General features: G+C 38.2%; 1 protein-coding gene across 1 annotated transcript in view; it reads right to left on the bottom strand.

The window, feature by feature from the left end:
• Positions 1-26,841, bottom strand: part of ANK2 (ankyrin 2) — a 223,803-nt gene that overhangs the window by 72,652 nt on the left and 124,310 nt on the right. Inside the window, exons 15-23 of the mRNA XM_046656002.1 lie at positions 26,154-26,252; positions 25,256-25,354; positions 21,126-21,323; positions 18,495-18,593; positions 17,707-17,805; positions 12,358-12,456; positions 11,381-11,479; positions 3,525-3,597; positions 2,120-2,173 (exon numbers count right to left, since the gene is read on the bottom strand). Coding sequence (XP_046511958.1) covers positions 2,120-2,173; positions 3,525-3,597; positions 11,381-11,479; positions 12,358-12,456; positions 17,707-17,805; positions 18,495-18,593; positions 21,126-21,323; positions 25,256-25,354; positions 26,154-26,252 — 919 coding nt within the window. The remainder of the gene's footprint in view (positions 1-2,119; positions 2,174-3,524; positions 3,598-11,380; positions 11,480-12,357; positions 12,457-17,706; positions 17,806-18,494; positions 18,594-21,125; positions 21,324-25,255; positions 25,355-26,153; positions 26,253-26,841) is intronic.

The raw sequence follows: 26,841 nt of genomic DNA, 5'->3' as shown, positions 1-26,841 counted from the left end.
TTGCTTCGTGGATTTCTTATAATCATCTCAGATGTAGCATATCCAAAACAAGACTCATCTTCTTTTCCCACCTTACCTTCTGCCCATCTGTTTCTCTCTGCAAATTCCCTATATGAGCAAATAGTACAACCGCTGCCCTACCCAAGCCAATGAGGAAAGAGGGAGGAAGGAAGCTCTCCTTTAAAATACGATGTTGGATTAACATTTTTAGCTCTTATTTGTTTGGGGTGAGTTCTATGAGACTTGGAAAGAATTCTGCACAACTCAGAGAGCTTGTGGAAGAACGGTTATACTCTAACATACGTTTTTTTTTGAGGAAGATTAGCCCTGAGCTAACATCTGCCACCAATCCTCCTCTTTTTGCTGAGGAAGACTGGCCCTGAGTTAACATCCATGCCCATCTTCCTCTCCTTTATATGTGGGATGCCTACCACAGCATGGCTTGCCAAGCGGTGCCATGTCCACACCCGGGATCTGAACCGGCGAACCCCGGGCCACCGAAGCAGAATGTGTGCACTTAACCTCTGCATCACTGGGCTGGCCCCTAACATACTTCCTTATATCAACTTACTTATTTGATGTAAAACAAATGAACAAAAGGCAAGCCCTGTTTTCTTGCATCATAACAAACCTAAAAGGAACTTCCTTATTGTATCTTATACTTGGAACAACCCCTTCTCTGTCATTACCTATATATTCACTTAATAGAGTTCTGACTCCCAGGTTTTAGGACTTAACTTTTTTTTGTTGTATTCTCCAATTATTCCAATTCTGTGAAAAATCTTTCCTACTAACTGTATAGTGATGGTGAATTACTGGCTTTTTAAGTAAAGTTCATATTTTGATATCTGGAAACTACAAGATTCCTCAATGATAGTGGCACGTTTAGCTATGACCAGCCTCTGTAGGACACAGATCTCAAGAGCATGGGAATAAACCAAGATAAGCAAGTTAGCCTGAAAGGATATCTATACTTGGCTTCAATGCTATTTTGAGTATTGATACACACACTATCATTAAAATAGTAGACCTATAAAGAAAACAGGGATTGGCTAATACCTTCCAAACACATGCGGCTGCACTCTGTCCATATGAGTGACAGTAGGTTCCATGAAAACATTTTAATGGCACAAAACATTAAAGGGTTGGCAATGACAACCAGCCAAATCCCTTTATACTAATTCTTTGCACTAAAAAGTTGCTTCACAATACTCAAATATATCCTTTACATAAAAATTATTCAACTTGAATTTATTTCTGGGAAAAAAATGTTAAGTTTTTGGCTATATCTAAAAATTGAAATTTTCTTCTCTCACCACAAAATTCTTGATCATTAGCCAGTATTCTTCTCAAATCAAGAGTTCTTATCACTAACAACTTTTAATATGTAACAGTTTTAATAAAAGTGTACAGAATGTTATAGATAGATCTTATATTATGCAATGGGCAGGTCCAAGAGGCTGTTTTATATAAATGGAATTTCTATAAACCCAGTAAATACTTTGAATGCATTAGCTATTGGAATCCTTTAACAATTATTTTGGAAATAAAAAATTATTTTTTAGTTAAATAATCACTATCTAATTTATCTGATTTATAAATTCAGATTTTCATGTAACAAGTTTGCTTAAAGTCATACCACATGTACATTGGAACCTACTTGCTAGATAGAATATTTTGTATTATTTATTTTTCCCTATATGACAAAATTCTTTTTCGTCATATAGGGAATAATTTTTAAATAATTTTTAAAGGTTACTTTATGTCTATTCCTAGCTACCTTAAAAAAATCACATTATAACTACTAATTTAATATATTTTTTTACCACACCTAAAATATACCTTCACCCAAGAATGATGTTAACTGCATTCATTTCAAGCTGTCATCAGATAATTTAATTGTGTTAATAGGTTTCATTAAGAGCATAAGCAATTCACGGCTTTAAGCTTCTAGGTTAATAGAATCCACACACTTAAATGCACACATACATATTTCCACCCACATTACACATGCTATTTCAAAAGAAACAGATTAGTATTAAGCAAGTTGCTTTTCCCCAGTTAAGAAAAACTAAAAGCAAAGAAAAGTTCTCACTCCAACAATTTCCTCTAAAGGTACCTGAATCGCTAAGTACTTCCCCATCAATAAACTGGTCACCAAACTGTTTTAAAGCTGTTCAACATACAAGTGAAGATAAGAAAGATGAGCCCATGAAACAAAATGTAGTATGCACATATGAATGCTGAAAACTAGTTGGCAAGTATTAGGATGGAACACAAAATTATTATAATAAATACTTGAAACTTCTGGCTTTGGCAATACCTTTTAATTTACTCAAAATCATACACTTGACCCAACATTTGTTCATTCTTGTCATAAGCTCTTTTAAAAGCTGAGATAATGCAACGCCTTTACCAACAGTTGATTTAACAAACTGGTTCCAAATAAGGACATCTCAGTGTAAAGTTTTTCCTTATGATTATATCTGGAAGAACCTAAAGAAATACCTTTACTAATTCTCCACAAAAGTAATTAGCATTGGGCCCAGTACCATCTTTTATGGCAATAATTTTTCAAATATATAGACTTAACTGAGAGCTGTACTATCGAAATTTGGTTGCATACTTTATGTGCTGCATTCATGATTTTTTAGCAGCAGATTTCTTTGGTCAAGAAGAGTCAACTACTGGATGGTAACTAGACTTATAGTGGTGATCATTTCGCAGTGTACAAAAATACCAAACCATTACGTTGTATACCTGAAACTAACATAACGTTAAATGTCAATTAAACCTCAAATAAAAAAAGAAAAGTCAACTACTCTAGTTGAAGTAGAGGTAGGGAGCCAGAAACCCTGCTAGGGGGACGTCTAACACAATGTTCCGTCTCCCTTCCCCCTCCCCCCAGGTCAGCCCCAGAGCAACAGGCTTCTCAGGACTTAGAAATCCACTCAATGCCTTAGAAAAGTTTTATCAATTCTAAAACTACAGGGGGCATATTTTCTGACTTAAAGAACCAAATTCTTATGTTGAATTTGTATGACTTACTGCCATGCTATTTTTAACTTTCTCTATGGCTCTTATCCTCTGGATGTAAAATATATTCTGTACATCTGAAGCAGTCAGAAAGCAGACATTTCTCAATATACCACAGATACTTTAAGGCACACTTTAGGGCATTTAATAAAAAATGTATTTAACATAATTAGAACATATATTATTAACAATCATATTATCAGGTAGAAATTTTAACACATGGCCAATCTCCAGTTTCTTCCCCTTTTCCCAGCCTTACTATTTAGTGAGACATTCAAGACAATACCGGTTGAAAACATTCTTGTTCAAATCCTCCCTCCCCCAAATGGCAAAAGTAGATCTATTGAAACAAAGGTGAAAAAGTGACTTTAAAGGTTAAGATGTTGTCATTCTCACCGACTGACCAGCCTAGTCACTGAAAAAAGAAAATGGCTTGCCCTTGTGTGAGACCACAGCAGATGTCACGGAAATTTGAATGAAAGTCTTACCTTCTTCATCAGAAACATCCAGAACCTCGGTCATCGTCTCAGGAACATTTAGCTTGTGTTTTTCAGTGATGGTCTGGAGAGAAAAAAATCATTAATGCCCAAGTTAAAAACAAAATCAAACAAAAGATCAAAAGAATCACAGAGGTAGTCCTCCTCTTTGCATCAGCAAGCCGTCGGGCCCTGAGCATCCCATCTCTTCCTCAAGTTTATTTTGGAAGCTTATTCTCTTTCAAGAACATTCATTTGTTCTCTCCGAAGATAAGTGATCATTTACTCCAGTAAAGTTGTACAAGCGAAAGTTCATTATTTTGAGTTCCCATTTGAAAAATAAATTCTTTAGCAAGGGCAAAAATAATTAGTCACACTGAGAAAGCAAATTATTTTCAGGGCTTCCCTAAAATGAACGAAGTAATGTCTCCAGAAAAAATCTTTAAAAAGAAGCAATGAACATATGCAATTTATTAAAAACCAAGCCATTGGAGAAGTAGTTATAAACAATGTGAAAGACAAAAACTATTTGGGCGGAAAATGTAATGCATCTCTTCTGGGACAAGAGAATCAATCATCCTGACAGCGTTTCACTGGGCTGCAACTCGGGGTGTTGCTTATTTGCCTTCCGGGAGAGCACGGCAGAGTTGTCAAGTCACTGCTGTCAATTCCTGATATTCGACGTGAGGTTAAGGGACCGGGTTCTTGGAATCTGGCTGCCTGGGTGCAAGTCCTACCTTCAGCAGGTATTAGCTATGAGGCTTGGCAAGTCCCCTTGTTTCTCTGTGCCTCAACTTCCTCAGCTGTAAAAGGGGGATAATACTACTACTTCATAAAATTGTTATGAAGATCAAATGAAATAATATATATAAGAGCTCTAAGAACAGTGCTTGGCATGTGTTAGTATTCAATAAATATTAGCTATTCTCCCTATTGTAATTCAATATTAAATTAATCTCAAAAATGAAGGGCCTCTGCGCTTTGTAGTTATTCAGCCACTCAAGAGACATTTTGAGTGCTTACTGCATGACAGGCATGATTTTAGATACCAGGGATACCACCGTGACAGAAAGATAAAAATCCAAATCTCATGACTTTAAATGTCACCCAAAGACAGTTGAGTCTCAATTCATATCTCTAGTTTCTGCACCAAAAATGTGTTAAGTGCATCTGCTGGCATTGTTATGGGAACTTTAAAAAATGAATGTCTCAAAATAAGAGTAAAATCTTCAGCTAAAGCCACCGAAATACAACAAATACATTGTGTAGGTTTTTAGGCTTTGCCACACACATATTACAGACTTGTCTGAATGGCTGCAAGGACCCATCACTAATTTCTTTCTTTCCAAAAGCAGTAGAGAACTTCAAATATATTCACAGGGAAATTCAACTGATTAGTTTGAAAATATATACACATATACACGTATAATATCTGTGTGTTAAGAGGGAAATTCAACTGATTAGTTTGAAAATGTATACACATATACACGTATAATATCTGTGTGTTAAGAGGGACTCATTCAATCATAATGTGATATGCATTACTTTTCAGTGGCTCCCCATTTTCTTTAGGAAAAAAACAAAATGAACTGGTACAGAAGACCCCTGGTGACGCAGTAAGGAGAGCCAGGGTAACTTCACCTCTCACTCCACGCTACGACCATTTCACAGGTCATGCTTTCTCACGCCTCTGAGTTTTTCCATATATTCTTTCCTTTACTAGAAATATTCTTTCCCCTCTTTTCTTGGCTCATATCAGATGGAACTTCCTTGGAGAAACATTCCCTGATCCTCCCTGATGAAGTTATTTGTTTAACTGTGTTTATCTGCTGCTACGTACCCTACAGCTTGTGTATGCCACATCAAACACAACCGAATGTGTGAGTCATTAAAGAGTAAGATTGTTTCCACAGAACTCGAAACATAGTAGGTGCTTCTCAAATATATATCGAATAAATCAATGAGATAAAATTATGCAAAATTCACATAATGACTAAACAGATTTTCTTTTGGGTACTAGCACACTGAAGGAATAGAAAGAAAAATAGGACAAAGCCAAGAAAGTCACATGTTATCCAGACTAAGGCACTGTTGAAGACCAGAGTAATAAATTCAGCTCCCCTACATGTTATTTATGGTGTTTAAATAATTCCATAATGTCTTATTCACCAAAAACAAACTAGGAAAGACAAAAGCATCCACCCAAAGTTCTGGAGAATAATAGGCAGTCAATAAATATTTGTTGAATGAATAAACTTAAAAAGACAATTACAATACACCACTTTATTATTTTAATATTAATCTATAAATTTAACACAGATAAATTGCAACCTATGTTCTATATCAAAGGTTCTCAACTCAAACTGCATATTAAAATTATTAGAGGAATTTAAAAAATATTCTTGCTTGGGTCCCATCACAGACCAATTACATCAGCATCCCTGAGGACAAAGCCCAGCGATGGGTATTTTGATTTTTTAATTTTTTATATTTTTTTGCTGAGGAAGATTAGCCGTGAGCTAACATCTGTGCTAATCTTCCTCTATTTTATATGTGGGATACTGCCACAGCATGGCTCATGAGTGGTGTAGGTCTGTGCCTGGGATGTGAACCTGTGAACCTGAGCTGCCAAAGCAGAGTGCGTTGAACTTAACCACTATGCCATGGTGCCAGCCCCAAGAGGTATTTTTAAAAAGTTCCTCAGGTGGGTGTATTGTGTAGCTCAATTTGCAAATCATTTCCCTGGATTACGAAAGTGCATAAATCATAGAAAAGTGATTTGCATTTAAAATATAGGATAGAGACAGTGACATCCTATTAAACAATGACATCCTATTAAACTTTGACTTTTAAAATAAGTATCTAAGTGTAAATAAAATGACTTAAAAATGCAAAGGGATATCTACAAGAAAATCCATTTCTACCAGAAAATCCTTTTTTGTAGAATTGTTCCAGAGCATTTGCCCTCCACAGGAAACATTTCCACAAGAGGATGCTCCTCCAATTGAAAATAATTGATGGAAATACTTTTTAAATGATTAAGTTATATTGCCTGACATTCTTAGTTTTTTATTTTCAAAGGCTAACAATGGGACTATATTTTCTTTGAACTTGTGAGAGTGGAAATAACTGCCTTAGTTTGGTCTCTGAATACTATCAAAGTTATTATCAGCAACTATAGGTGGCAAAAGGAAAAGTAACACAGTTATCATATTGGTCATGGACATTTTCTGTGTAGATATTAAAAATGCCCTCTATATGCAATGTAGTAAATATAGCATGCATTTGTACATGACGTCATGCTTGACCTTTAGAAGGCCATCGATAAATATTTGTTGAATGGACAACAAATAGGTCTTCCTACACATTAGTAATGTTACAAGAAATGAATATATGTTTTCCTTTTAAATAAAGTATCTTTTGAAAACTTGATTATCAGAAGATAAATATGGTTTTATGCAACTCCATCTGAATAGTATACAGAAAATAAGGATATAATTAAACGATCATGGGCATCTCCCTCTGCTATAGAATCTAAGATTCTGTGGTCAAGATTAGAAACTACTTTAAAAGTTAAAATGAGTCCTGCACCATGCACAAGTTTAACAGGATATAATTAAATCATATAATACAAACAAACAAATAGGATAAGCTAGATGGAAGAGTTAATAATGGGTTTTTAATATTTATCACAATGTGGGAAAGATGTAGAAAAAAAAACATCCTTTAACATGCTGTTCTACAAATCGTGGACAATATCTGGTCTGTTCTATGCAAAAGTAAAAGTCTGCTTTACTGACCTTTACTGAGGAATGGTTCACATCCCCTTGGTCAACCACTTCCTTTGTACCACATCCTCATCAAGCCACCAAAGCATGATGAGTGATCCTGGCTACTATGCCACCTTCTAATGCCCACACACGTTGGCTCCCATTGGTGGAGTGACAGGCCAAACTTGGTTTTGTACCCAAACCTATTTATACCAAGTGTACATGTTAATATAATTTTTGTAATAAATAGTATATAAATAGTATTTTTCTATAAAAACTAAGGTAAATGGTTTGGAAATTCTCAACAAAGGTGGGTCACCAAAAATAACTGCTACTCAATTAGGTGTGTTCAGACAATGATAACAGATTGGAAAAAAATGTGCCAAAAGTTTAAAAAGGTTTTGCACTCAGTATAGTGTCTCTTTAAGATAATACACAGAATATTATATAGATATGGATGTTATAAAATATATACACACACACAATATAGTATGTATTACTAATGTTCTTTATGCAAGAATGACAAATTAGCCTTCTAGTCAATGGACCTATGTTCAAAGAAAAGATCTTGACTCCACCTCAAAATGTGTCAAATGACTTTATGTGTATTTATTGCATTGCCATTTTATGATTCCCATTTTAACTGACTTAAGGCATCAGATAAGATTTAGGACTTTGAATATTTACATTTTCTTAACTGCTTGTCAAAAAATTCCCCAATGGTTTAAATGATACTATAAATATAATATTTTTATTTTAGTAGTTTATTTGGTAATTTATGCTCTATATATCAATGATTATACACAACATGAAACATGATCACTTTAAAATTATGCAAATGATAGAAATAATTGATGATAGCTGATCAATAAGTAGAGGGATGAGTCATATCTCAGAGTTCTTCCAAACTGTATTAGGAGATTGAGCTTGTTGGCTTCTGCTGCCACAAATGTGTTCCTATCCCTTTGATGTCCATTCCAGCAAGTGTACAATGACCGTAAGCCCAGGGGAAGGCTCACAGTCTCAGAGCCCCTGCTGGGTCTTTCAAAGTCGTTGGAAAGGCAGAGGTTAAGGAAACAAACCACAATTCCAAACTGTCTCAGAAATTTCTGTGGCAGTGACTTTTCCTTTACAAACCACTGCCCGACCCTTCTCCCTACACAATGACTTTATTCATACTTTGAGGGAAAGAACTCTGGATGCAGCAAGAGCAAAGGAAACTTTCTCTGATGAAAGAGAACTCACTTGGCTGCTCAAATGGCACATCATATGAAGCCAAGGATGTGAAATTCACGTTATTTGTGCAGCTGTAGTTCAACGACTACACTGAAATGATAATAACATTAAATTTAATTTTACTAATTTTACATAATTATTAAATGGTCTTGTGCTACTTGCTTATCACCAGCAACTAGTTCCAAATTATTTTTAGTGAATCTGTAGACTTTAGAAAATGAAATTGAATAGGATGCTTTCATGAAAATCAATAAAGAACATTATTTAAGTGGAATTTTTTTTAAGTTGAAAATTAGGTGAAAACATTTCTTTCACATGACTCCAGTTAAGCTACTTGTAGCAAAGCCAAGAGCAGTTATGTCAGAGTGGTTAAGAACATGGACTTTGGGATCTGACAAGCTAGCTTTGAATGCTGGATCAGCCCTTCATGTCTGGCATATCTGTAATTACTAAATATTAATTATTGTTGTTAATATCCTTAATAACACCATTATGTGGGGAAAAAAACAAATAAAAATCTCCTCCCAGAGAGAGGAACTATAAAGTAAGAAGACTCACATAACAGACAGGAATAAGTTCCTATTTCCAATTCTTAACCCCCAAATTCTGTTTCACAAAATGATAAAACTCACAATTCTAGGAAAAGGATCCAATCCTAAGAGAGGCAGAAAGTAAAGATAGGGCAGCACCAAAACATGTAACCAACAAATAAATAAGACCACCCATTTAGATAAAGGGGCATTCGTTTAGTTAATATGGGCAATGATTTCTTATTACCCCTACTGAACGCAGGCATGCTATTATGTTCATATTTGTTTGTTGGCTTTTCACCTAGAAACTTGATTTCTAAGTAGAGTGGTTTTTGTTGGAGTCAGCTCAGCTAGACAGCGTAGAGAACAAGGTACCAGAAAAGCAAAAATCTCACAGAGAGTTCTCAGAGGAGGTTTTGAATCCCCCTAGAGGTAGATGTGGTGGACATAGGACCACATGCCTCATTTCTGAACTTGTTTAGCAATAGTATTTAAAAAGCTAATTGCTCCTCTTTCAAAATATAGATCTGTATACTTAAAGTCATTCACTTTAAGTAACAGCTGTGAGCCTAAGATCTCTTTGAAACTGGACGTGTAAGTTCTATAGTTTCGTTGATGTTAAAAGAATTTATTTTCGTACCAAACGTCGGTCTTATTCTCCACTCCCACTACATGTAAGTTGCTGGCGGGGAGGAGTAATGTTCTTCAGCAGTCAGCACAGAATCCAGCACGTATTTTACATCCAGTAAATACTGAAGGAATGAATTAGTTAATGAAATGAATGGAAGAAAAGTGGGTCAAGATGGCAAAAAAGATGCAAGCTTGCCATCTGGTGGTAACTTGATAAAAATGTACAAACATGATTACCAGAGAATGGACAAGGTTACAAAGTTGACAGAAGACATGACTTTTAAAAACAGATGTGCTTGGCCACTAACGGCTTCACTTATCTGCGACGTACACATTCTTTCAAAGACACCACATTAGAGACATATATGTATAGATCCCTAATATGAAGATTTTCCTGGTATAAGAAATCATAGAGTAAGAAAAAGCCATTGATTCAGCCATACCAAGTGACTCAGAAGTATAGTGCGAGGTAGTGACAAGACTTGTTTTTTTCCTGTATAATTTATTAAAGCTATACTTTAAAAACATTTTGGTGCGCTGGCCAAAGGTTCTGAAGAAAACAACCAGTGCTGTTCTCTCCCATCTAAATTCAGTCTGTGTCCTGCAGTTCATTAATAAATCATACTCCACTCTATTTAAAACTTCACATCAAACCAACTGTCTTGCATTTACCTCAATGTATGTCAACAGGGATTTGCTGTCAGCCTGAAGAATGAAATTTGTCTCTTTTTCCTCACATCTACCAAAAGAACTGAGTGTTCTAAAACTCTATGTGCATCATTCCCAGCATGAGGCATTTACTAGAACCTCATTCAGAATTGATTTGTTGATGTATGATCTTATTGTCTCTAAAGAACATCTAATGTTCTCCTGTTGCTCCACTTTCCTACTTTACAAAGGGAAATTAAAGAGCTGTTGTCCTTAGAGTTCAAGCTTAACGGGAAAAGTTAATGAACGCATAAATGCAAAGAGATGGCATTTCCACTGGAAGTCTCCCTCTCATGAGGCCTCTTTCAAGCTTTGCTCCAACTGAGTGGCAAAAGCATTAGCACTCATTATTATCACTTCTAGAGTTTCTCTGGCAAAGGCCAATGATGATCACCGTTCTCTCCTACAGAATCAGCATTGTATTCAAAACAGCAAAAAATTTAAAAAATTTAATATGTACTGTCATGATATAGAGTTTACCTACTAAACACATTCAATTTTCTTTTTGAATAAAAAATAATAATCAGAACTAAGAAGAAAGTAAGGATGACCTGATCTCACGGGGACCCATCTGACCCCGTGTGAGCATAGCGTTCGGAGGTCAGGGTCTTTCCAGGGGCTGGCTGAGCTCCTGGTTAAGGTGAGAAGTTTGCTGTGGAGTGTTCCTACCTGCCAGCAGCAAGTGTCACACCCAACCACAGCAACAGCGCAGAGGAGCCAGAAAAAAAGAAGCCAGTCACAGAAAAAGGAACTAAGCATTATAAAATTTCACTCATACATTTTATATGGATTTTTGTTGACTAAAGGAAGCTAAAACCCTGCATTAGTTGTGTGAATGCATTTACATCTGCATACCTCTATGCATGTTCTACAACATATTCACCAAAAGAAGTTCAAAACTAAAAGCTCAAAACATTTTGTAAGTGAAAAACTATGTGGCTTGAAAACCCACACACTGGAGCCGAAGCCGAGCAGAGCAGTCCCTCTTACTCACCGTGGTGGTGGTGGTGACCTCCTCCGTCACAACCTTCAGGGTGTCGACCACGGAGATGTAGCCCAGCCGCTTAGCAATCGCCAAGGCCGTGTTGCCATTCTGAAGAGAGTGAACGAGAGAAAGAGTGAGAACTGAGAGGCAGGACGGCGATGGGAGCCAATGAGCTCACCCGCGGCTCTGCATGAGCCAGCATTTCCTTCCAAAACAAGGCACAGCTTAGGAAAATCACTAGTTTTTACCATTACATCTGAATCGTCTTTGTAACTTCTCTACACTAGAGCCCAGGTCACCATGGTAACACAACAAGCTGCATCTGCCTGCGCTTTCCAATAAGAAGCACTTGACGCTTTAACCCCGAGGTTGTCAAATAGCTCTACCAATACTGTATTCTGCTTAGGAAAGTACCTCTTGCACAGAGGATGGTGCCTCCAAAAACAATTAGCGAGCACCAAGAACGCGGATTCCTCAGCAGAGGCCCAGCCATCTGCTGCAGGTAAGATGTCACCACAGGGGACACAGTAACATCTCTAACTACAGCTGTGCAGAGGCTCACTGTGCAGGGAAATAACACAAGCCAGCAATTCAGGCTCCCGCCCAGGCCACTCGGTTTGTTTAATTGCACCGCTTAGTTTACATTTCAATGGCTCCACATCCCCAAGAGCTTTGTCTAAGCCTCGGAAACTGTGCGCCCTTAAGAAGGCCGGGCGGAGGGGTGGCCTTGCGCTCACATCTGAGAGCCAGCTGTAGTCAGAGCACGTTCCAGCGGCCGGAGTGCAGGGCCCCGCTCTCCCGAGAGACAACTGAGTCAGGCCGTACTCCCTCCCTGGCCAAGCACTCCCAGCAAGTCCTGCTGATTTCTGGAAAGGCCTTCCAGAAAGCCAGGGCTTTCCAGAGTGCGGGGGCGTACTTAAGGGGGCCATATCTGAACTCAGCTCAGACAAGGGGCGGCGTGGGCAGGGGCAGCCACGCCTCCTTACCGCGGTGGTGGCGTTGGGCTTGGCCCCGTGCTGCAGCAGGACATTGATGATGTGCGTGTGGCCCTGCTGGGCGGCCTGGTGCAAAGGCGTGTAGCCGTTCTGTCGATGACGGTGGCGGTGGACCGGGTGGAGATTTGCAGAAGGAGAAGGAAAATTAGGTTAGCCTTCGTTTGGAATTTCTTAAATCTTATTTACAACCAAATGGTCACAGATGCCTGTTTATCTGGAGTGCAGTCTCAGCAGCAGCCCATTTCTCAGCAGCAGACACTCCCTCACACCTTATGGTGAGCTAAACAGAAAGAGACTAGCTTAGGAAAGAGCAAGATCAACAGATGCCACATTCTAACTGTTTGGTGTTTTCACCAATTAGCATTAAAAATGGGTATGCTGAGAGAAGATTTATAATGAGAAACAGTGTTATCAGAGTGAATTCTTCCCTGGGAAAGAGAAAGAGTAAAATGCGTTTAACTGAAAGCTGCAGAGGATCATAACACTGCTTGCTAGTCATGACCTCCCTGATAATCTTTGGGCTGGCTTTAGGGATGCTAAGTCAATGAAAGCAAACCTCGATCTTACATTCCTTTGAGAGCACAGCTTTGGCCAAAGAAGAGCACACTTAGAGAACAGAAGGTTTCACTGGAAGTTGAGTGGTCCACTTTCAATTAAAAAGTCTTTAAAAATTAGGTTCTTTTTAACATTCTGGTCTAAACTTCCACTCAGATGAAACCCTGTAATCCATGCTTTGTGAGGCATTGCTGTCAAGGTTAGTGTGAAGCCAACCTTGCCCAGCACTCTAGTGGGGGGTCGGCATGGCACAGGTGGTTTGCATAATTACGTTAATTAATCAAGCTGCCCTGGAATCCTTGCAGGCACAACAAAATGTTAATAGCGACCATTTACTGAGCATTCGTTCTGTGCCAGGTACTGGACCTTATATTTATTGTCTCTCTTAATCTTTATTATCATTGTGAAAATGAGCATGCTTGGGACATGGTAGGTGTTTCGTGAATAATGGGTGACTGAGTGAATGAACAAATGAGTTAATAAATGAATATTTTTCTCCCCATTTCAGAGATGAAACTGAAAATAACAGTTATGTAATTTCTTCACAATCATTCTAGGTTCAGATCCTACGTACAAGATTATGATAGTCAATGGCTATCAGACTACTTTTTTATTATCTACCTGCCTCAGCCCTGATAAAAGCGTATTGTTACATTTCAGACCCAATTGTCCTGGGCTGTAAGTTCTGGGTCACCCATGCATACCTTAAACTTGTAAGAGTATGCATCCCTTTCATCTAGTGTCACTGCCACCTCGTGACCAACATGTCGACTTGCTTCTCCTGTCTACACGAAGCATCTGTGCAAGTTGTCCAGGATTCCCTCTACGCTTTCACTGCAGCCCTTCAGTCCATGGGGATGCACCCATGTGTGTGAAAGTCTGTCAGTCCGAGTGTCCCTCGGTCTGGAACATCATCAGCTCTGCACGTCTGCTATACTCTACATCCCTACAACGGAACGACCCCAGAAAACCTGGACATAAAAATCTGAGAAATTTAGAGCTATCACAGGACTCTGCTCTCAAATCAGGTAATCCATGGACATTTGAGAAGCATAAAGTAAGTGATATTTCCTCTCCTAAAAATTCTCCCTTTCCACTGTGTTTACACATATTCTACCAACCAAACTTAATTCACCTCTTCAGTACCAGCCAAGTTAGTTCATTCAGCAAACATTTACTACCCACGGGCTATGTGCTAAATAGGAGGCGCTGTGCTCACATAAATTAATGATGCCATAGTCCCATTCTTGCCCTCAATAGCCCACATTATACTGAGTCCTCAATGGACACTGTGGCCGGGAAGATGCCCTCCAGGCCTGATTTCATCTGACTTTTACCTGAAGCCTCGGGTGCGTGAGTGTATCTGTAGGGAGGTGGGGAGCAACTCAGAAGCTTTTACATGACTGTTCGGTTGAAGCTTAATCTTCCATCTTAGCCCCACCCTGCAAGGAACTGTAGACCCAGTTCTAGAGAGTACTAGCCTCTCCCTAAACCCCTCTAACCCTCAATTTTCTCATTTATAAAATGGAAATGGCCAAGATTTCAAGTTTGGTGAAGGATCAAATATGTTGTCTGTGAAATATTTCTTTAATTTATCTAAAGTTATATGAAAATGCTAACATTATTTTTCTTTCTCATTGAAGAGCTCTATGATCTTTGTAGCATATTTTATAAAGAAAATTTTCCTTTTATATGCTGAAGTTCTAAACACTCTTTGCAAATTAATCATATAATTAACAAAATCTGGCTTGCCTCAAGCTGATGTTACAGGGTTTCATTCTAATTTTAAGCAATAGTCCCATAAAACAAGTTCACTTTTCCAAATTTTTAGACCAAGTCATGAATGTTTGAGGACTAAAGGCAACACATATGTTTACATTTTCATAGCAACAAAACAATTTTTCTGTAACTATGGTTACACATGAGATGTGAGGAAGAAAACACAATTCCTTCTCCAAAGATGTCATTCTCTGTGAAAAAATTCTTGTGTTTATTAAAAGAACATTCTTTGAGGTATGTATCTATCCACTCCCCTGAAGATATATCAAAAGATATATTTACTTCCAAAAGCAAGTAAAATCTACATAGTTTACTTTAAAAAAAAACTTGAAAGTTAAAATGAAATTTTTCTCTCAACCAAATGTCCATTTGAATGCAGACCACACCCCAGGGAGGCAAGTGATGTTATCTAGACAGTACGTTTGGCTTCTAAATATTATAACCATTTCAACAATCCAACACTTAAAAACATATGATAAACATTTGCAAGTTCTGCCAAAGTCTCACTTATGCCTTGCAGGAGAATCCCTGGATTCCAATAAGAAGGTCTTGTCTGCAGTGCTTATGTGTGAGCTGAGTCAGCAAAAATGGTGCTAGGTGCTACCACCTGAGAATTCACATTTGAGCGTGTAAATAAGTCTCAAAGTGCAATTTCACGAGAACTCAAGAAGTCAGAAGCTAGGCAGCAGCTACTCTTGCTAGAGTCGGATTACAAGCTTTGAATCTCAAATGTTAATAGTATTATTTATAATTTTGAAAATAACTTTATTTTTAATTCACTTATAAATATGCTTATATAGAGACATGATTTTGTTTCGACTTCTAAAGGATATAAAAAAACTGACTCTTCCTAAACTTCATATGTTTCTAATTAGTAGCATCTTGAGTGACAACTTTGAAAATTCCTAAATGTGTTCACAGTAATTTACTTGAGCCCACTCACATAGCTGCAGTTAGGGATACCTGATATATAACTTAAGAAAACAACATGCAATTACTTATTTCTTTGGACCAAGGAACCTGAGCTGAGTTATATTATGCCTGGCAGCAGTAGTTATCTTGCACATTTCTCTTCCCCTTGAAGAGAGTGCACAATTTGAGTACACTGAAGTGAGCTGTTACATTCCCACCTCGCCTTGCTGAATGCCACAGGAAAAAACAGTTGGGATCCAGTCAGCTCTGCATTATCCTTGAGAACTTCCCACCCAGGCCTTACACATTATTGCCTCACTGAGCATGACCACATGATATTCCAAATGTGAAAGAGTTGGCGGGAATGATGAGAATGTAATTTGGTGCGGTCACTATGGAAAACAGTATGGAGGTTCCTCAAAGAGTTAAAAATAGAGCTACCATATGATCCAGCAATTCCACTTCTGGGTATCTATCCAAACAAAACAAAAACACTAACTCAAAAAGATATATGCACTCCCATATTCATGGCAGCATTATTTACAACAGCCAATAGATGGAAACAACCTGAGTGCCCATCAATGGATGAATGGATACAGAAATAGTGGTATGTGTATATATATATTATGCTAAGTGAAATAAATCAGACAGAAAGACAAATACTGAAGGATCTCACTTGTATGTGGAATCTTAAACAAAATACAAAAAACTGAACTCATGGATACAGCAAATAGATTGGTGGTTGCCAGAGGCAGGGGGTGGGGGGTGGACAAACTGGGTGAAGGGGTTCAAAAGGTAAAAAGAAAAAAAAATGAAATAAAAAAATAAATTTAAAGTTTACATTATTTTGGATGTCCTGTGTTCAGCTATCTCCTACTATTTTAGTGTGAAGAATCCTTTCCTCAGGGGTGAATAGGAGGTGATTAGAAAGAACATACATTATTTTTTATAATGAACCATCAATAAAAATAGAAAGACATTAAAAAGTATGTACTGGTAATTTTTAAATGTTTTATGAGTGAATTTAAAAAGGAAGCACTATTATTTTGGGGATATGGTAATCATAAAATGTTCAAGTAGTTGGAAAAGCATTATAGAGGTTGTAGTTTAAGGACAGATAAGATTTAAATAGACAAAAGAGGGAGCACCTTGGAAGAGGAAAGACTATGAGCAAAATGGGAAAATATTAGTTGGGAGAAAGTGAAGTATTAACAGGCTACAGTTTAGTTGTGGGAAAGTTACGGGGGGCCATCTGGAAAGTTGCATTAGGTCAGGTCCCATTACAGAGACTCAGGGAATGGAAGAGGATGAATAGGTCAGAGAACTCCTTAAGAGAGGGAAGCAACAGGATCTGATAGTGTGGAATAAATGTCAGGTAGGAAAGTGAATGATGACGGATAAGATTTTAGATGCAGTGAGTTGAGGTTACTGACTTGTAGCAACGTGGGAATCAGAACAGCATACGCAGCAGTAAGAGCGGCCCCTGACGCTGACTGCCTGGGACTGAATTCTGATTCTGCCGACTAATACTTTGTGACCTTAGACAAGTTCCTTAAACTCACAGTGTAAAATAGAGGTAGTAATAGCATCTGACTATGATGTTACTTAAGGATTAAGTGATTTAATATACCTAAAGCCATATATAGTGTATATATGACTCATAGCATACATTTAATGGATATCAGTTTTAAAGAAATGAAAGGAATGCAGTCTGGGCTGCCTGTCTGTCTTTCCTCACAAGGGCGTCAGGGCTGGGGGAGGGAGCCAAGGCCCTGCAACGGTGTAAAGGTGGTGAGCCAGAACATCACGATGTTCTCCAGGTATCTACTGTATCCTGCAGTAAAGTTTAAATCCATGTCAGCTACCTGAACTTTGTAATAGAAGTAGTTCTGAAGTTAACCTACATAACCCGTCAAAGGTTATTAGAATGAGAAGTCTCAAACAATTGTACAAACTGATATTACTTATTCAAAACTGCTTTAGAAGAACCAAAAAGAAAAAAAGATACATTTGTAGCTATGGTGAGCTAGCAAAGTGTGCATATGGCTGAACCTTTTTGCTTATGGAAAATGAAAATGAGTACAAGTATTTTACCTTGGTTTTTGCGTTGACATCTGCCCCCTGCTTCAGAAGAAAGTTGACCATTTTCACATTTCCATAGTGACAGGCCACAATTAAAGGAGTGTAACCAAGCTATAAATAATAATAAACAAATAAATTACCTCTCTAGTGGTTAATACTCAGGGGAGAGCGATTAGGTAGAATTTCATTTACGATAAGATGGGAGAAATTCTATTTGTACATATATTACTTAGCAGATGATATAGACATAGAAATATGGATAGGAGCAGATCCCTGAACACAAGGTACTTAACACCAGCAAAGGAGATCAGATGTGCGTGACTTAATCTGACAAAGAGCTAAGAGAGAGGCACAAATAACAGGACCTGATAACAGGAGGAGAGACTGAGCCTGACAGGAGGATCTTGAGGAGGTGCGTGAAAAATGTTGCTATGGTGGGCTTGAAGAATTTAATGGCATAAAGAGGGAAAAGCTATTTCAAGACCAAGGGCATGGAGGCAAGCAAGTACAGGAAGAAAACAGCAAGCTGTTTTGACTAGCTGAAGCAATAAGGGAGGAGGGTAGACTTAAGTCGGCAAAACTGGAATCATTTTGTAAAGGGTCCTGATATCATGCTATCCATTTGAACTTGATTCCAGCCAAACTGGAGAACCATTATAGACTTAGGAGCAGGAGAGAGTCATAATTAATTGAGAATGGACTTTTAAGGAGGGGGGACTTGGACTTGGGGTGACTGAATGGGGGCTACTGGGAATCATCCAAGTCAGAACCTGTCACAGTATTGAGAGCAATTGCTTTACCTTCGTGTGAGCATCCTGATCAGCCCCATTCTTGGTGAGAATATCAGCAACATTCACTTTATCTTCCTGGGCTGCAAGGTGTAAGGATGTGAGTCCGCTCTACAGAGAGAATGGAAGCAAAGGGGTACATTTGAAGAAGAAAATACATTGCATCCTCTATAATATCATGTCTTGAAAAAATCCTGGAAAATTCATAGCCTCCCCCCAGAAACTGTAACTTTTGATGGATCTTGGACTTTCCATCCAAGACATATTCTCTAAGTTAATCAACACTTGCAGCAAGTTACATTTTCTATAATGGGTACTTAAATTATGATGTAAGACTTTAAAATAACTCAGCTAATAAGCTTCCAAAAACATTCATTTCAAACCAATCTGTGCCTCCTGCTGAATCTATTTATCCAGTTAAATAATTGATCAACCAACTACTACTTCACTTTATAACCATAGCACAGTCTATATTTTCATCAATAAAATAGCACATCAATATAAAAAGTGTACAGAGTTACAGGAAATGCGTTCAGAATAATTTTCTCCAGCACCCAAAGATAGTATACTATTTTTTTGGTTCCTCTAAATGGTAAATAAAAAGTAACTCCATCATTTATATATAGCACCGTAAACTGGCCATTTTTATGTAAACTGCTTGGCATATATACATTGAGTAATTATTCCGGTTAGTTGAATATGTAATTAACATTCAGTAAGAATTAATAAAAGATGAAAGAATAGAGAAAGGAGGAAAAAGTGGTTTATTCTGCCATAGATAATCTAGCAGCTTTACTATATGTACAAGTAGCATCCATCAAGGAAAACTGAAATTTAAAGAATATCTTCAAAACCTAAATCATTTGTGCGTTTGATAGTATTTTTTGAGTACTTTTCATATGCCAGGATGTGTTTTAGGCACTTGAATTTACCAGTGAACTGATTTCAGATATATATGTACCATTTTTATGAATTAAAAATAACACCATCAGAAACATTGCATGATCAGTTTCATGTCCAGAATTTTCATTCTACTTAAAATTTTGCATGATTTGTTTATGAATTTCTTGTGTTTATTTTCAAATAAAGATGTGTTTTTAACAGGCAATAAACACTTACATGCCCCCTTCATAGACTGATGTTAAATGAAACATTCTACCATTGGTTTCATGGTAAGAATATCCCCAATAGGGCAAATGACCCCCTGAATGGCATGGTTTCAGTGGCCACAAGCAAATCCATGCTCAGACTGTATTGACCATCTGGCTAATACACTGAATTTCACCATAAGGCTCCATCACGTTCATTCTGGTTAAAATGCAAGTATCTTTTGGAGGGCTAACTCTATCATTAGCTCTCACAATACTTTAAAACAGGATCTGTGGGGGACTTTGATAGAGAACAGAGAAGTGCATAAGGGCAAGTGATATACTAGAATACTTCTAAGGGGACAAAACAGAATAGCACTCTAAAGGCAGTCAAAACAACCTGTCTTTTTTATAGCTGTTTCCAAAGGACAGATGCTATATAATCTATTTACAAATGCTAAGAGCAATTTACAAGTGAGTCTCCAAAAGCACTAATTAACTCAACAGTGAGATGTAGAAAACATAGAATTGTGTATTTGTGGAGAATCCTAAGAAACTTAATTTTCACTAAACCCACACCATGTGTTACGAAAAGCATTAAGAGATCTAAATTGTGAGCTAACATAAATATAGGCTCACATTTTTAGTTTCTCAGCAGCTGGCTCTACTGGGGTAGATATAAGTGTAAGACAGATATAGAATAGATGAGATTGACAATAGATAGAGCTACAAATATATACGTAGAGAGAAAGACAGACAGACAGACATGTACTTGTAAAAACCTAAACATTTTTATATTTGAATAATATCTTTTCCCATATATGTCTGACTGTTATTCTCTTATAGTTAATATGCTTGCCCACAAAGGCTATTCTCTGGAGAAAGACTGACATGATTAGGGTGCTTTATTAAAAACACTGATTCTCTGACCACTACCACCACCACCATCCAAGACAAGCTGAAGATGGCTCGGAAATCTACATTTTACTGAGTTCCCTGCCCCTACCCACAGGTGCCTCCGATGCTTAGCTGGGCTGGAGAATGACTTGGTGGTGGGCATGGCCCAGCAGCTTAGAAGCAGTTGTTTGGGTCAGACTCCAGATGAAACTGTCACCCCTCTCTCCTCTTTCTCTCACTCTCTCTCTCGCTCTCTGGGATTTGGAACCAGGACCACCAGGTACTGCAGCAATCTGGGCTGATGCTTGAACTGAGTGACATTAACTCTTGGGAGCTATGGGGTAGCCTCTTTGGTCACATATGCAGAGAAGCAGAGAAAGCAGATCTACCAAGAGGGGTAAAGGAAACTGACTTTCAGGGAAAAGTCAAGATGCAAAAATGCAGCCGTACAGACGGAGAGTCTGAGAGGCCCACTCCTTGCTTCCTTGTGGTTTCCCAGTCCTCATAAGGCTGGACTCCTTTACTGTCCTTGAATTCTGTAAGACATCTCTGTTGCCTTTTAATACAGCCCCTCTTTTTGGTCCAAGTTATCTTTGATTAGTTTCTGTTTACGTTCGTCCAAAAGACTCGACTAAAACAAGAGGTAAAAACAGAATACCTTGGTTGACATGTGGATATTGGCTCCCTTATCCAGAAGCAAGGTGACCATATCGGTGTGCCCCTCCTGGGAGGCCAGATGGAGTGGAGTTACTCCTTGTTTTGTCACAATGTTAGTCTCTGCTCCATAGTTCAAGAGTGTGGAAGCTATCTGCATTTGATTCTTCTTGGCAGCAATATGTAAAGGAGTATAGCCGTTCTAAAATAAATAAGTAAATAAAACATATATATATATATATACACACACACACATATGAGGTGCTTACTATATATATATATATATATATATAGTAAGCTTAACAATTGCCCTAATATATACCTCTCAAGGAAATAAGAATTTCTAATCAGCAGAAAAGCTAAACACGTTAAAAGTGAGTTTGTAGTAAATCCAAATTCTTACTCGTCACAAGTTTCCATCCAACAATACCCAAATCTTTGCAACCAATGTCACAAGGCACCCCATCCTACTGTGAGACAGACAGAGACACAAAAGCCCCAAAACTTAAAGTCTCCCCCTTATAATATTGATTTTCTCCTGAAGAGCAGCATGAAGCAAAACAGGTTCCTCTTCTTCATGACCATTCTTTAAACACCTGGAAATGGTCTTCCTATCTCCCTTTAGTCTTCTCTTTTCCAGGCTAAACTTCTCCATTCCTTCAACTATTCCTGACTGAAGCCCCATTGCTAGACCTCACTGAGGATGACTCGTTCTGAACTGATTCTAGTTTTCAGTGTTGCTGTTGAATGGTACTACCCGGAACCGAATGCTATATTTCAGAGATGGTTTTAATTACACAGGATAAAATGGAATTCTCTCTATGATCTTGTTATAACACTCCTTCTAATATGCTTCTGGTTTGATTGTACTTTTTTACTCATTCGACAGCTGTTTAGTGAGGACCCAGCATATGCCAGGCAGCATGCCAGGTGTGGGGGTACACAGGTGGACAAGACACAACCCCATCTTTAATGGGTTGCATTCTACTGGAAAAGATATGAAACAACAAAATTGGCTTATATTAATCTTGTGGTCAGTTAAAATCCTGTATCTCCCCTTCGTCTCTACAACCTGCTGGCTCAAAAGCAGAAATATGAGGCTCCTAGTTTTCTGTGAGAGTTCATGGAGAGGACCAGAGGAACTCGTACTTGCCTTATAAGAACCAAATTTTAGTCCCCATACTTCGCTAAGAGAAAAAACAAACAAAACTCTGGAACAAGGGTAAGTCTGGAAACTATATTGTTTCCTTTCCTTTTCTTTATCAAGTCTGGTAGAATTTTCCATGAAAAATGTGTGGTAGAAATCAAAAACAGTGGCTTTGCCATTAACTGTGACACACTGAAGGGAAAGACAACATAACGATCAAATGCTTCTTGTGAGACAACCGTAAGAGGTCATTTTAGGTCATGTTATTTCCTGAAGTCTAGCTGCAAAGTGCACTAAAAAAAAAAAAACAAAAAACATTATCTATCTACTTTGTCCCCATTGCTCCAAGCAAAAATAAGCATCTTTCAGTCCAGATGAATGCTATTTCTCTTTAAGCTGCTGAGGAAATCCAGCAGCTCTTCTTGGAAGTCTTTTCAGGGTCTGATCTGGCCCCAGATGCTCTAGGAACTCTAGAATGTCAGAGCTGGACCATGGGCTCTATGAAGAGAAGGGTGCACTGGTTTTTGTGGGGCCCGTAAGTTTAGGCATCATTTTTTTGCTACATTCTGTTTTCTTCAGTCCCGACTTTCCTCCTTCCTGCAGCACAGGCTCTACTGAGGTTAGGTGAAGTATCAGAGGAAACCTACCAAGGCGGGGTAAAGTCAGAGACTCATGCGGAGGAGGACAGGGGCTTCTAACACACCACAGCAAGCGGTCATCAAAGAGTGTCAAATTTGGCAATATAAGAGGTCTGACTCTCCAGCAGATAGTCGACCTGCAAGACCTGAAGAGCCCTCTTGCTCCATATAGAGTAAAATCTTTTGGAATCAAATAACCAAAAAATCCCCCAATGAAGATTATGAAAAAGTTCTGGACTCTGGTAGAAAGCAAAGAGGTTCTAAGGTCCAAAGGACCGTGAGTGTTGTGTGTGTGTTTTCGGGGGGAACTGTAGTGAATAGAGAGTCGAAAGCGGAGATGGGGCTGAGGGTTCAACCAACTAGACGCCTCTTAGAGCGGCCCCAGAGCTGAAGGACTCATGCTCACCGAGAGGCTGGGGCAGATGAGTGGGAGATTCTAGAGGAGCCTCCTGAACACCTGCCCTACTGTGGGCTCTGGAGCAGAGGATTGCTCTGTCTCGTCTTCTGGACTTTGTCTGTGGCCCAAGAGTAAGGACCATACACTAAAGAGGTGAGAGATCAAGGCTACATTTGTCTCTTTGGGACAACCACAAACATTATTGTACAATTTAGGTCTTCTCTCCCAAGTAGACTGAGAGTCCCTTGTGGGAGGAGAAAACGTGTTTTATAGTTTTTCTACAATCCTTTCCTTATACTAATAAGAGTTCAAATAAGTGTTGTGTTGGGTATCGATGAAGTCTTTTACAACTACATTAAAAATGGTCAACCTGGAAAGCTAATGAAAAAAATACTGGCATGTTAAGTGAGCAGGTATTTTTTATTCCATTGAAATAGTTGCTCAGTCTTCATTCTTTCATACAAACTTATTGAGAACCCATATAATATTGCATGAGACACCTCAGGGATATGCAAATGAACATGACATGATTACTGTCCTCAAGTAGTTTATAATCTAGTAGCAAGAAAGACATAAAATAAATGCAGAATTGATGAGATTACAGAGAAAAGGGTATAAAGAAGGAAGAATGGTATGTGCAATTATAAAATCTTTCCCTCCTTCTTTGACAGTTTAAATATTTTATTGTAAGTTGTATATTTGTACCAATAAAATATGCATATTTATATATACATAGATGTATATATGTAGATGTATATGTAAGTATGTGCACAAAGTTGTATATATATTTATAATATTTTATTATATATAATGTGTTTACATACAAAATATATGGCATTATGCAGAATATACGTCTACATAGAGTATTCCATCTTACTAAGTATGTATAATTTAAATAGACATGTAAGTACACATGTAGATATTTACACAATAGAAATGGAATAATTCTCTCTCCCCTGCTCTGGGACACAGTGGACCTCGTGGTTAAGACTGCTGGCTGTAAAGTCAGATTGCCTGAGGTCAGATCCTAGCTGTCACTTAGTCATGTGACTTTGGACAAACAAATTAACCTATTTAAATCTCACTTCTTCATCTATAAAATAGAAATCATTATACACCAATCTCGTGGGATTATTATGAGATCAAATGAGATATTTCATGTAAAGTGCTGGACACAGTTTGCCACATAAATGACAGTACCTGTTGTTTTATTACGTCATCTAATAGCATCAGTTTTTTCCCACCACAATACATATTTTTTCTTTCTAAATACACCCTGATATGCCCTCAGTATACGTTTGCTGAATGAATCAGTGAAAGATGCAATGATGGCCTTATGTATTATACGACATTGATGTACACTTCCAGTGTAATGAGAAGGAAACCGGGAAAGGCCCTGACCAAGGGTACAAGTCTTAGCTGGAGCTGTTTCAGCAGTTGGTGCTACATAAACACCAAAAAGGCATTCCTAGCCTAGGAACTTAAAAGGATGTATGCTATAGTTACCATGGATAAAACCTTTAAAAGGCAAAGAAACAATGAGTCACTCACATAGCACAGTGAAAAATCTGAAGTCAAGGAATAAGCAAATCAAAGGGTATGTTATATCCTAACATGCTGTCTACAGAGGACAAGAAGAAACCTGCACTGCCTTTATTATGTTTCATTTCTCCAATTCATACTTCAGTCTCTAAGACGAGTGTTGGTCATAAAGTCATCTCTACTGGTTCCTGGGCACATCTCCTTAATATCTACTGACTTTTAAAAAATCTTAAAAGGCTTTGTGGAAGCAACTGGTAGAAAGACAAAGAAAGAAAAAAGATGTCAATACTAAACATTTATTACTAGGACAGCTTGCAGTTATACCATTCCACGTGTTTAAAAAGCAGTTCCCTGCGCTGTCAGAGTATAGTTACACCCCACATCTGTAAATCCTTTTCTGGGGTCCTCACCTTGGCAGTGGCATGAGGGGAAGCACCCTTCTCCAGTAAGAGCAGCGCCACCTTCTGGTTGTCATAATGAGCAGCAACATGGAGCGGGGTGAGGCCGTTCTGTAAAGGGTGTGTTTAAGTCTCAGCATTAATAAATAAGCGTTAGCTGCCCTGAAGCTACCAGGATGCACAGACACTGATATCGATTAAGTCCGTGTTAATTAATTAATACAGTGAATAGAAAAAAAAATAATCAAAATAAATACCTAATGATTTTCATATTAGAAACTTAACTAAAACTGAAAATGACTGGTTGAGCTTATAATTAGCACACAGCATCTTTCTTTTTTGAGGAAGATTAGCCCTGAGCTAACTACTGCCAATCCTCCTCTTTTTGCTGAGGAAGACTGGCCCTGAGCTAACATCCATGACGATCTTCCTCTACTCTATATGTGGAACGCCTACCACAGCATGGCATGCCAAGTGGTGCCATGTCCCTACTGGGATCCAAGCCAGTGAGCCCCAGGCCACTGAGAAGCAGACCGCGTGCACTTAACCACTGCGCCAGCCGGCCAGCCCCCAGCACAGAGCATCTTGATGTCCACCATAAATAAAAGTCTAAAATGCTAAGCAAGAATTACTACAAGAATAATGCAGGGATTCTTCCTAATACAGGCAGGACCTGGGCCCCGTTGTGACAAGAGCACACATTTGTGGCACAGCTCTACACGCCGTCTGGATCAGTGTGTTTGTGGACAGGTCATGGACGGACATCTCCATCATGTCTATGTGAGATTATTTCATCAGTTACATTCATATTCCCTTCGGAAGAGTGAGAAAAACATCTTGAAATACAAACTTCCAAAGCTCCCAACTTGCCTGAGTTATATAACTAACAGTTTTTACTGAAAACCTTTACCTTCCCAGCGGAATCGGCAGCAGCACGGCGTTGCAAGAGAAGTTTTGCCACATCCAGGCTTCCATACTTGGCTGCCACGTGCAGCGGAGTAAAACCCTTCTGGAAATGTGAAGAACGAAAGTAAAATGCAGTATTTATTTTTGTGACTCCTAACAAAATCTTGTTTATTTGTTAACATGGTAAGCAAACTATGTTGATTCTCCATTTGGGAAAAATGCTGGAAGCATTAAGTCTCTTAGCCATAAACAAGGACTAGGGTAAAGAATGAAATTTAACATGCAAGAGTTTGGCTTGATAGACTAAACAAAAGAAATTTTATTTTAAGGGTTTGGAGACTGAAATTTTACTTTACACATTTGGGATTTATAAAAGCCACTATTGTCAGTAAAATGGCCCCAATTTGTGAGTGGCGGGAAAAAAAGCCTGTCTTTTTCTTGCCTCTGAAATTAACAGGATTGAGACCATAGCTGCCTTCTCTCCAATCCTTCTCTTTCTTTCTATCCTTTTTATAATACCTGAATTCCAAATTTCTTCATTTAAATTTTAGGATGTTTCAACAGCCATGGTAAAAAGAATCTAATTATTTGTAATTCAGTTGATTTGTATTTTCTGCAGAAATAGCAATGGTCAACAGAACAAAAAAATGCTTCCATGAAAAAGCACCTTTCATTCTGATTGTGACCGCCTT

Source organism: Equus quagga, chromosome 3, assembly GCF_021613505.1.
Source record: "Equus quagga isolate Etosha38 chromosome 3, UCLA_HA_Equagga_1.0, whole genome shotgun sequence".
NCBI classification, from domain to species: Eukaryota; Metazoa; Chordata; class Mammalia; order Perissodactyla; family Equidae; genus Equus; species Equus quagga.
Note: the sequence above shows the minus strand (reverse complement) of the source record. Positions and strands in the feature narration are given on the sequence as shown.